A 12856-nucleotide genomic window follows, 5' to 3' on the forward strand; every position below is an offset into this window, starting at 1 on the left:
ATTTTCTTTTTGTCTTGCTTCGTGAGTCGTCTTGTGGGCACTTTTTATAACATTTGTCTCCCTAACCGTAAAAAAAATAAAAAATAAAGCAAATCAGATCATTCCTCTTTGCTATATTCTTTTGTCTCGCTTCTTAAGTACGTCAGCGTCTGGTGAGCATCTTGCATACCTCTACAAGCAACTGTAAAAAAAAAATCAGCTTAAGTAAGTTTCCAAAGGTTAAATATTTTCCTACAGTCTGCAGAATCCTTTAAAAGCGAGTCAAGGCGCGGCGGCGGTGTGAGGATGATGCGAAGCGGCGCGCTGTTTGTTTATAATGGCGCTCCACCCTGAATTTTCGCGCCCCGGCCACTCCCGCCCGCCATAATCGCTTCCTTTTCGGTCTGCTCGCCGCCTCTGGCTCGCCACACAGAGGCAGCGGGGCGCCCCTCCTCGATGCTCCTCCTTCGTGCATGCCCGTGTGTGTGAGGGAGGGGGTAGAAGTGGGGATTGTGTGTGTGTGTGTGTGTGTGTGTGTGTGTGTGTGTGTGTGTGTGTGTTTTTTTCACTACGGCCTCATCACGAGTTGGACTCGCTTTCGCCAGCAGGTACCCTCACGACGTGAGCAAGTGCTCATTATTGTCGATCTCTGGGTACTGCCAGAACCTCACACACCACACACCCCATCCCCCTTGCTCAAAGGGGGACACTAACCACTCCTAGTCAACGGAAAGAATCCGGCCGCCTGTTTGGCGCTCTAACCGATTGAGCTACAGGAGTGTGTGTGTGTGTGTGTGTGTGTGTGTGTGTGTGTGTGTGTGTGTGTGTGTGTGTGTGTGTGTGTGTGTGTGTGTGTGTGTGTGTGTGTGTGTGTGTGTGTGTGTGTGTGTGTGTGTGTGTGTGTGTGTGTGTGTGTGTGTGTGTGTGTTTGCTAGATGTTCCATGTACGGTCAAATCGATAATTTTCATCGTAAATATATATATCAACTATATTTATGAGGTACAGAAACAATATTAACGATCATCCTACTGTTTTAATCAAACGAGTACTACAGTGTGGGAGCATTTGAACAAACTGTTAATCGTGTTGCATTTTCTTGAGGTTTAAAGTTTGATTAAATAAATACTTCCCATCAGTACTCCACATATCAAGTAAATTTCTAAGATACAGCAACACTATCAACATTCGTCCTAGTGTTTTAAATGAGGTAAACTTTCTGGGAGTACATAGGAACAAGATGGCAGACATCGTTACTCTACATTCTACGTAAACATGTAAGATACAGCAACAATTTGAACGTTCGCCCTTGTGTTTCAAACGAGTACTATACAGTCTGAGGAGAAGGAATAAGCTATAGCATTCATCGTAACTCTCAATATTTATTAAGTTCACATGAAGGAAAATCAACGTTCACCCTAATATTTCAAATGAGTACTATACAGTCTGAAGAAAAGGAATAAGCCAGCATTCATCGTAACTCTCAATATTTATGAAGTTCACATGAAGGAAAATCAACGTTCACCCTAATATTTCAAATGAGTACTATACAGTCTGAAGAAAAGGAATAAGCCAGCATTCATCGTAACTCTCAATATTTATTAAGTTCACATGAAGGAAAATCAACGTTCACCCTGGTATTTCAAACGAGTACCGAGGAGGAGCAACAAGCCATCATCACCTCGGCCATAAAAAGTTAAAAAAAAACACAACACCTCATGGACACGACCGCAGGCACATGATGCTCTTTGTGCCACTGGTCGGCGTGTGGATGCTGCGTCGTTAACAGCACTCGCTCTTTCTTCCTCCGCCACTCAAGAGCTTTTATATGACCGTCACGCGCGCAACACATCAACGCTCAACACTCGCCTTTGTTGGGGGGGGGATTTTTTTCTTGCAAGCATAAACAACATTTCCTTAAAAAAAACAGTTCGTAACCTTTTTATTACCTTCTCATGGGGCGCGATTTTATCAAGAAGATTATAATTTATGGATATGTTACATACTCTTGGGTAAGTCTTTTTATTGCTTTCAGTCATTTATGGAAGGTGTTATTTCTATCTTTATTATTCTCTCTCTCTCTCTCTCTCTCTCTCTCTCTCTCTCTCTCTCTCTCTCTCTCTCTCTCTCTCTCTCTCTCCGGAAAACATTCATCATCCTTCGCTTTTTTTGCCTCCTCGGTGTGCGTGGCGGCGGGCAGGTGTTGTCCAGGTGATCACTTACTTCACCTGCAATTTGTGAAGCAGGTTACGGCCGCCACCCAGGTTGAGCCTCCACCAATTCTCCCTCCTCCTCCTCCTCCTTTATCTCCTCCTCCTCGTCAGCAACATTATATAGCTTCCTAGAACTCAACGAAAAAACCTGCACAAGAATTCTTCAGTTAATACTCCCATGAAGGTTACACTGAGCTACAATCTGCGCAAGAACCAACTTACAAAAAATCAGACAATCATTCCATGTACTTACTGCTCAGCTCTCGCCGTGGCCGCCTATCACTGAGTCTTGGCGTGGAAACGAGACTAAGATCAATTGTTTAAGACCTGGGAACAACGTCTGTAATAGAGACACGTAGAAAACACCTCCGCAGACATGATTAAGATTTGCAAGTGATTTAGAAGGTTGCAGATGTGTTGTACTCCGTTCTGGGAAGATGTTAAGTCGTGCTGTATATGAGAACCTGAATGAGTTCATGTAATTGGTTGAATATGCGGGGCGAAATACTGTGAAAAATTGAAAAAAGGTGTACCATCGGTTTGTCAAGATTGTCAAGGGATCTGGCAAGTGGCAGATGTGATGTACTCCGTTCTGGGAAGATGTTAAGTCGTGCATCTGAGAACCTGAGCGAGTGCATGTAATAAGTTGAATGTGCAAAAGTTAGAGTGAGAAGTAAAGAAAAAGTACATCATGGGTTTGTCGTCTCTAGTGTTACAAAACAAAATCCAGTAAAGAAACTAAAACTCAAAACAAAATCCGCTAAAGAAACCCAAATGATTCATAACAAACCTCAACGATATGAAAGAAAACTTAAGTGATTCGAAAAAAAATATCAGGTTCGAAATAAATCCCAAAAATACGAAAAAAAACTCCAGATACGAAAAGAATTCCACTCATATTAATAGAACCCCAACAATACAAAACAAAAAAACTGATAATAAAAAAATCCACTAATACGAAACAAATTCAAAGCTGAGCAAATGATCTCCAAATGGTAAAGTGGCGCAGCTCGGGTTCTGTGAGACGAACACTAAATACAAGACAGCATCGGGTCACCACATGAACACTAAATACAAGACAGCATCGGGTCACCACAGGAACACTAAATACAAGACAGCACCAGGTCACCACATGAACACTAAATACAAGACAGCATCGGGTCGCCACAGGAACACTAAATACAAGACAGCACCGGGTCGCCACAGGAACACTAAATACAAGACAGCACCGGGTCACCACAGGAACACTAAATACAAGACAGCATCAGGTCACCACAGGAACACTAAATACAAGACAGCATCGGGTCGCCACAGGAACACTAAATACAAGACAGCACCGGGTCACCACAGGAACACTAAATACAAGACAGCATCAGGTCACCACAGGAACACTAAATACAAGACAGCACCGGGTCACCACAGGAACACTAAATACAAGACAGCACCGGGTCACCACAGGAACACTAAATACAAGACAGCACCGGGTCGCCACAGGAACACTAAATACAAGACAGCACCGGGTCGCCACAGGAACACTAAATACAAGACAGCATCGGGTCGCCACAGGAACACTAAATACAAGACAGCATCGGGTCACCACAGGAACACTAAATACAAGACAGCATCGGGTCACCACATGAACACTAAATACAGGACAGCATCGGGTCACCACAGGAACACTAAATACAAGACAGCATCGGGTCGCCACAGGAACACTAAATACAAGACAGCATCGGGTCACCACAGGAACACTAAATACAAGACAGCACCGGGTCACCACAGGAACACTAAATACAAGACAGCATCGGGTCGCCACAGGAACACTAAATACAAGACAGCACCGGGTCACCACAGGAACACTAAATACAAGACAGCATCGGGTCACCACAGGAACACTAAATACAAGACAGCATCAGGTCACCACAGGAACACTAAATACAAGACAGCATCGGGTCACCACAGGAACACTAAATACAAGACAGCATCAGGTCACCACAGGAACACTAAATACAAGACAGCATCGGGTCACCACAGGAACACTAAATACAAGACAGCATCAGGTCACCACAGGAACACTAAATACAAGACAGCACCGGGTCGCCACAGGAACACTAAATACAAGACAGCATCAGGTCACCACAGGAACACTAAATACAAGACAGCACCGGGTCGCCACAGGAACACTAAATACAAGACAGCACCGGGTCGCCACAGGAACACTAAATACAAGACAGCACCGGGTCGCCACAGGAACACTAAATACAAGACAGCACCGGGTCACCACAGGAACACTAAATACAAGACAGCACCGGGTCACCACAGGAACACTAAATACAGGACAGCATCGGGTCACCACATGAACACTAAATACAAGACAGCACCAGGTCACCACAGGAACACTAAATACAAGACAGCATCGGGTCACCACATGAACACTAAATACAGGACAGCACCGGGTCACCACAGGAACACTAAATACAGGACAGCACCGGGTCACCACAGGAACACTAAATACAAGACAGCATCGGGTCACCACATGAACACTAAATACAGGACAGCACCGGGTCACCACAGGAACACTAAATACAAGACAGCACCGGGTCGCCACAGGAACACTAAATACAAGACAGCATCGGGTCACCACATGAACACTAAATACAAGACAGCACCGGGTCACCACAGGAACACTAAATACAAGACAGCACCGGGTCACCACAGGAACACTAAATACAAGACAGCATCGGGTCACCACATGAACACTAAATACAAGACAGCACCGGGTCACCACAGGAACACTAAATACAAGACAGCACCGGGTCACCACATGAACACTAAATACAAGACAGCATCGGGTCACCACATGAACACTAAATACAAGACAGCACCGGGTCACCACATGAACACTAAATACAAGACAGCATCGGGTCACCACATGAACACTAAATACAAGACAGCATCGGGTCACCACAGGAACACTAAATACAAGACAGCACCGGGTCACCACAGGAACACTAAATACAAGACAGCATCGGGTCACCACAGGAACACTAAATACAAGACAGCATCGGGTCACCACAGGAACACTAAATACAAGACAGCATCGGGTCGCCACAGGAACACTAAATACAAGACAGCACCAGGTCACCACAGGAACACTAAATACAAGACAGCATCGGGTCGCCACAGGAACACTAAATACAAGACAGCATCAGGTCACCACAGGAACACTAAATACAAGACAGCATCAGGTCACCACAGGAACACTAAATACAAGACAGCATCGGGTCACCACAGGAACACTAAGTACAAGACAGCATCGGGTCGCCACAGGAACACTAAATACAAGACAGCATCAGGTCACCACAGGAACACTAAGTACAAGACAGCATCGGGTCGCCACAGGAACACTAAATACAAGACAGCACCAGGTCGCCGCACCATAACTCTCTCGCCGCGTTCCTCCTCGAGAAGCCATAAAGGTGGGCCATAAAATCAGGTTCCTCAGAGTACCGACCCAGACGGGGAAAAAAACAAACTACCTAGAAAGAAAAATAAATGAGAGGAGGCGCGATGCATTCTGGTAAATTCTCATACGGCTTTGACAGTGTTGATAATTCCATTCTCTATAAACTAATAAAAAGTACGAGAACGAGGAGTAAGTCAGCCAATTGAAGCGACGAAACCCAACATCAGTATCAGCAGGAACGTTTTTCGTGGGCACCGATCGTTCAAAAATTGCTGAAGTCGTTGTTTCCGGACGATAAAGGTTCTTAAATTACTCAATATTTCAAGTAGTGCGTTAGACGGTCGCTGCTTACCATAAATATCAATGTCCACTTATCTTCTAACCACATCAGCTGTTACCTCATAAAAGTAAATTCAGAGTAGCGTCACACAACAGTTGCATGGAAGGGTACTAAGCACTTTTGCCGCTAATAATTTGTAGTTACCCGCCATAGACTCAATAGCTAATGCTACGGAGATGAACACTGAGGCCACGTGCAGCTTTTTTTTATATAAAGGGTACAGTAAGAAGAGGAGTGGCTTAGTGGTGAAGATACAGGAGAGGGAGAAGGAAAGACACAGTTATATGGTTTAGGTTCGTTCGTTCTGATCCAGTTATTGTTTATCGGGCGCCTTATTTGTATACCCCCGGCGTGCTAAGGGAGTCGTGCAGCTGTCGTGTATGCTCCTCTAATAATAACAAAAATAAATGTTTCACCTTAAAATTCTCTCGCGAATGAAAATACATATTCCTTTGGCGATAATGGAGCTCTCTTTATTACCCGGTGGTGGCTCTTACCTGAGGGAGAGGCAGGTATGGATGACCCTTCTCACCTTTTTAACCTCATCTAACACTGCCGGCAAAGGTCTGCGGACTAAGGGGCATATTTTTAAACATTTCTGCGCCCAAGAACACGTAATTTACTAGTCTTTCGTGGGAGTTTAGGACATTTCCAGAGCTACTTTTATGACCCTGGTGGTAGTCTGAGCCTTCTTCTGTACCGTGAACCTAAAAGAACACTCATTAGAACTCGATTAACCTCATTTTTGGCCTTAGGAAATAATTAGTGTGAGTGGTGGGAGCATCTGACAATTCCAACCTAAGCCACCTAAGCGGGTTGACTCGTTCTCCTTCTCCTGAGTTCTTATGTTCCTCCTCCTCCTCCGCCTCGTCTTCCTCCTCCTTCTTTGTCTTATCTCTCCTCCCCTTATCCTTATTATACGTGTTTTTATATTGCAGCGATCTCAATATCTTCCCTCTCCTTCTCACTTCACATCCCTTCCTTCTTCCCTCGCCCCGCGTCTCTCCCCTCTCCCTATTGGACTATCTTAACCCTCTCCGTTTCTGGTCCTTTTTCTTCTTCCCCTCGTTTCCGTTCCTTTGTTCCTTTGCCTTCCCTCTTGTCCTTCCCCTTCCCCCTTCACCATGTTTCATCTAACCTTCCCTCTCCCTTCAGCCTTCCAGTTACCCTTATTTATTATTTTCTTCCATTTATGTGTCCCTTCCTCGGCCCTTCTTCATTCCACCTCTCCTCCTGCTCTTCCACCTTTCTCTCTTTTTCTTTTTCCGTTCCTCTTCGCTCTCCCCTCAGGTTTTATTCCCCCTGTGGCTCCCTCCTTTGCTCCATCACAGTCCTGGAACGGGATTGGAGTGGACGAAGGGAGGAAAGGAGAAGGAGTGGAGGGAGAGGAGTGGGCGAGGCAGGTTCTGTGGGATGGTTACGTCATTGTGTTATGATTACTATTTTCATTTCCTGCCCCAGCCTAGCAACAGAAGCTCCTATTCCTCCTCCTCCTCCTCCTCCTCCTCTTCCGCCTCCTCCTCCTCCTCCTTCACTTCCTTATCGAAATAGTGGAAAGACAAGTAAACATACGAAGTTAAGAAAGAGCGGAAACACTACGTAGATAGAGGAGCAGGGAATATAGGAAGAATTTAAATAACAAAGACCTTAGTGCATAAATGTGCAGTTATATGAGAGAAAACGTTCGTCACAGTCGTTTATTGACTATTGCAGCTGTGCTTTTTAACATTATTTAGAAACAAACGCATAAATGTTTAAAAAAAATCAAGACAATACGTTTTTTTTTTTTTTTTTTTTTTTTTTTTTTTTTTTTTTCCCCCTGTTCTGCAGCGTAGTACAGCGGGAGGTGACTGTGCTGGCGTAGGAGGGCAGAGGAGTCGCGATGCGGCGCCTCTCACCCCTTCCGTGCCCACCCCGCAAGTCCAGCAGACCGCGGCGTCACAGCCCTGCCCTGCAGTGGGAGGTGAGCTTAGGACTGAGTCAGCACGTGAGGCATCCAGGTGTGTAGGCAGAGGCGGATGGGCTGGTCATAATCCTCGGTTGTGTGCTCGGGGACTGAATCTTAGTAACGCACCAATAGATGAAAATGTGTGTGTGTGTGTGTGTGTGTGTGTGTGTGTGTGTGTGTGTGTGTAATATATATATATATATATATATATATATATATATATATATATATATATATATATATATATATATAGGACCTCTCCTCCCGAAACTGACTTATCTTCAGCCCTCTTTGGATTCTTTTTAGGAGCAGCGTGGGCTTTTTTTTATTAATGTTTACTTATATATATATATATATATATATATATATATATATATATATATATATATATATATATATATATATATATATACATATATACATGCATACATATATAATCATTTTTTCCTGCAGATGTCTGGTCTCGTTAAAGAAGAATGAAACAGAGGATTGATAAGGAAGGGCAAGGAGGCAGTGGAATTCAAGATAATGATAAAACTTTTTTCCGCTCGTCTCGTGTCAACAGAAAATAAATAAAAGTTGCCGGGCCAGAGCCCTCCGCCCTCATACCCTTCCGTCGGTTTTTACGACACACCCAGAGTACTGGATACTCCGCGCCGCGTCTACGTGTCTCAGGGATGGGATTTGTTATTATACAGTCAGGCCTCCCCATCCCCCCCTTCCCCACACACACGGCAGCGGCTATCGAACAGAAAATGTTGCAGGCGAGGGGCGGCCAAGCCTCTGTGTCCCTCCCTGTGTGTACTCCTCGCTAGCAGCACGGAGACGTGTGAGGAAGACCCTTGTCGCGGGGACTTGTGTTTCGTTTATTTTAGATAATGCTCCCTGAAGAGCGTTTCTGGAGCTTAACATGGGCTATTCTGATGACAAAAGTTACCAATGACAATCAGTAATAACATCAATAATTATAGTAAGAAGAAGAAAAGAAAAAGAAGAAAAAGAAGAAGTAGCAGAAGAAGATCATAATAATATGGTGTTAATAAGAAGTAATGAAATAATAGCAGTAATCTGCATTTTTCATTAAGTTGTGATATTGTTTACCGCCGCGAGGGTGCGTGTTGGCATGTTCTTTGAGCATGGTCACTAAATGGGGTTTGTTAAGGTAAACACGTCTTGCTTGATTTATGGTGTTGACATCTGGCTCAGCGGCCGTCCATTTCCTTTTATGGGCGCGTGTCACGTTGCGGGCGGTGACTGACGCGGCGGAATCACGTCCTGCAGCGGCTGTCGAGGAGTGAGACAGCGGGACAAGCTGCCGTGTGGAGAGTGTTACTTCCTGCTTCATGCTGGTGACATTCCAGACGCTCCTGTTTGGGGGTTCATAAAACATCTGGATGAGCACACCTGGAAGGTTTTGGTAGTCGCTAGACTAGTATTTGCTTGTTTCTTTTACATAATTATTCAGTTTTCTACGACAAACCGGCATTTGGTGTAACCCTACAAGCATATTTAGTATAGACATTCAATTTTCGGGGAGAGACTTGAAGAATACCTTGACAAGTTACTTCAAGAGAGTGTTCTTAGCTTCCAAGACAATTTCAAGAACGTTTCGGTAGGCTCCCGGGTGGTTGTTTTCATATAATTGTTCAGTTTTTACGAGTGACGGACGGCTGCTCCCACGGGTTCCGGCAGAACTTGGCCGCGACACATCCGCAATCCGCCTTCCCTCTGCGGCTTCCCATTTTTCCCCGGTGCACAATTCAGTCGGCGGGACGTAATGGCCGGGCCCATACATGCACTGCGCCGCTACGCCTCCTTGCCGAGACGCGCTCGTTAACGGACATCACGCTGTCCATATGTGGTCACCGGAATACGTACAACATCCGGTGGTGGGTGGAATGGCGGCTGAGGCCCAAACCACTGTAGGCCCCCTTGTCCCTTTCTTTCCCTTTCTTCTCCTTCGTCTGTGTGGCCCCTCCAGTTTACTAGCGTCTAATGTTTCCTGTCTTCGAATTTCATGCCCCCATAGGCCAGTAATCGTGTTGTTTTTCTGCTTACCCAGTTTTATTAGTCCAGCTGTAGACCCCTTTTCTTTACCCTCTCCTTCTCTCTTTCTCTCCCTTTCTTTCCTTCTCTTTCGCCTGGCTGGCACCTCCTGTTTACTGGTGTATTCCTTGACTTCATATTTGAGGTCCCCATCGGCTAGTAACCTTCCTGTTTTTCTTACTGCGACCCTCTTTTATTTAGGCTTTGTTGTAGGCCCTATATTTTCACCCTTTTCTCCCACTCATCGCGCCCCTGCAGGCTTCGCTCGCCCCCCCCACCCCCCACCCCACTGCAGGCTGTTCCTCCCTGGACAGGTGTTGGACAAAAAAGAGCAGATATGGCCACAGAGGGACTAACATGTCTGGCTTTAAAAGGAGGAAGTACAGCAAAAGAGAGAGAGAGAGAGAGAGAGAGAGAGAGAGAGAGAGAGAGAGAGAGAGAGAGAGAGAGAGAGAGAGAGAGAGAGAGAATGAAAGAAAGAAAGAAAGAAAGAAAGGGAAGAAGGAAAGAAGGAAAGAAAAGAAAGAAAGAGAGTGGGGGAGAGAAGGATAAAAAGAAAGAAAAAAGAAAAAGAAAAGAGAGAGAAAAGGGGGAAGAAAGAAAGAAAGAAAGAAAGAAAGAAAGAAAGAAAGAAAGAAAAAGGAGGAAAGAAAAGAGAGAGAGAGAGAGAGAGAGAGAGGGAGAGAAGGATAAAAAGAAAGAAAAAAGAAAAGAGAGAAAAGGGGGAAGAAAGAAAGAAAGAAAAGAAAATGAATAGAAAGAAAAAAGGAAAGAAAGAAAGAAAGAAGAGGAATTGAGAGAAAAAAAGGAAATAAAGAGAGAGAGAGAGAGAGAGGCGGGAATTCCACCCACCATTAGCACCACCACCACCACAATAATTACGATAATACTCCCTCGTTTGCCGCCCAGTACCGAGAACCGTCGCCGCCGCCGCCGCCACCCCGCGTCACCCAGCGCCGCGGGAACAGGGAATGTCTCGCCCGAACCTGAACTTAACTTCCTTATCTGCCGGAAAACTCGCGTCGCCCCTTAACTTGTCACGTTACTTGCCCTACTTGTCCTTGTGGAGGGGGGGGTTATCGTTTGGGGGTGAGCTGTGGGGGGAATGTGATGGGGGGTTGAGTTGTGTGTGTATGTGTGTGTGTCTGTCTGTCTGCAGTGCCAGTCTATATGTCTATCTGTCTGTCTTTGTTTGTCTGTTTGTCTGTCTGTCTGTCTGTCTGTCTGTCTGCAGTGCCAGTCTATATGTCTATCTGTCTGGCTTTGTCTGTCTGTCTGTCTCTGCCTGTCTGTATCTGTGTGGGGGAGGGGGGAAGTTTCAACGCACCTCGTCCCTACAGAGTCCCCTCCTAGCACTTTTTCTAACTCTCTTTTCCCCTCCACCCTAACTTCTCCCTCTCCTCATCTTGTTTCACTCCATACCCTCTGAGATACGATTGTTAGTAGGCACAAGACCGACGCTGAGAGGATCGAAGAAGGAAGGAATGGAACGTCATTTCTTGGTATAACCTTCCACGAAAATTCGAGGTTTGTAATAATAAAGAAAGGTTAAGAGAAGATACATGGCGGAGGAACTACAATGAAAAAATAGACGCAGAAAAAAAAGAGTAGGCAGTGGTAGTTCAACCGTTGTAGAAGGCATGAAGTATTTACGTATTTGTAGTGGATAGAATTGATAGATACATAAAAATGAGGATTAAAGAAGGAAGGAGATAAAGAAAGAGAAGGATAGAAGAAAAAGAAAGCAGTGGGAAACATACAGTACACAGCGGCTATTATAGCGGGCTTTTTTTATTGTTGTTGTTGTTGTTGTTGTTGTTGTTGTTGTTGTCTTTGCCCTGGGCTGCTTCTGTGCTGTAAAAAATAAAAAAATAAAAAATAAATAAGAAAACTAGTAAAGAAAAAAAATCAAAGAATCAGAGAACAAGTTAAAACGAAAGAAAAAACGTGAAAGAAACTTGTGACTTATTAACATTTCAACATTTCTACCGAGGACACATTTTTAGCCTTATCTCAATATACACACACCTGCTCGTCCCTTCACCCCGGCAGCCTCACACCACACCTTCACACCCTCACACCTCTTTTCAACCCTCAAGGCGACAATTGTAGGCACGTTTAGGCGCATTGAAGTCTCCCTCAGCGCCTCGTCAACAGCTGGGGAGGGGCACTAAACACATCGCTCCACACGCCTGCCGAGGGGGAGCACCTGTGACCTGACGAAGGGGTGGCAGGTGAGGGCAGGGCGCGAGGGGGGACGAGTCATCTGCCCCGCCAAAGTAAACTATCAGCCGGGGTCGAGTAGCGGGGAGGGAGGAGCCGCTGTTTGCTTTGAGAGACAGTCACGGCGGGGAAGATTGACGGACAACGAGACTCCGCGCAGTAAAGATAGACAAGAGAACCGGAAATTGCCACTGCCAGGCGAAGGCGTGCTGAGCGTGAGAGCCACATAATTTATCTCCCCGAAACCGTGAGTTGGGAAATGTAAGTGCGCGTGTGTTTGTTACTTCGAGAGACACACGGGCGTCAAGAGGAACAGACAACAGACTCTCGGCGCGGTAAAGATAGGCTTGGAACCGGAAACTGCTATGCTGCCAGACGGAGAGGGAGAGGATTTATCAACGTAATATCGAGAACGTTAGGTGTAAGTACGTGTTTATTTATCACTCTGACGGGAAAGACGGACGAACAACGATATTCTTAACTCTTAAAGATGGAAATGGGACTCGGAAATTGCTACTGCCAGGCGAAGATGGGCCATTTCATCCATTTATAATCGTTAAGAGATATTCAAGTACAGGTATACATTTATCTTTATCAATTTTAGAGTATGTAAGGCAAACTCAGGTGCACCAACCGTATAGGA

General features: G+C 45.2%; 1 protein-coding gene across 1 annotated transcript; it reads left to right on the plus strand.

Annotated features, from left to right (window-relative positions):
* Positions 1-3250: 3250 nt before the first annotated feature.
* On the plus strand, positions 3251-10346 carry LOC127009431 (uncharacterized). Its single transcript, XM_050882526.1, has 2 exons — positions 3251-5618; positions 10249-10346. The coding sequence occupies exons 1-2, from the start codon at positions 3251-3253 to the stop codon at positions 10344-10346; spliced, it is 2466 nt and encodes an 821-aa protein (XP_050738483.1).
* Positions 10347-12856: the final 2510 nt, after the last annotated feature.

Source organism: Eriocheir sinensis, chromosome 40, assembly GCF_024679095.1.
Source record: "Eriocheir sinensis breed Jianghai 21 chromosome 40, ASM2467909v1, whole genome shotgun sequence".
Taxonomy (NCBI): Eukaryota; Metazoa; Arthropoda; class Malacostraca; order Decapoda; family Varunidae; genus Eriocheir; species Eriocheir sinensis.

Bases quoted from the DNA above. Each gene is read 5' to 3' on its own strand.
- LOC127009431 (XM_050882526.1), top strand. From the start codon at position 3,251: ATGAACACTAAATACAAGACAGCATCGGGTCACCACAGGAACACTAAA. The intron at 5,619-10,248 runs GTCGCCGCACCA...GCGCCCCTGCAG, and splicing joins TAAATACAAGACAGCACCAG to GCTTCGCTCGCCCCCCCCAC.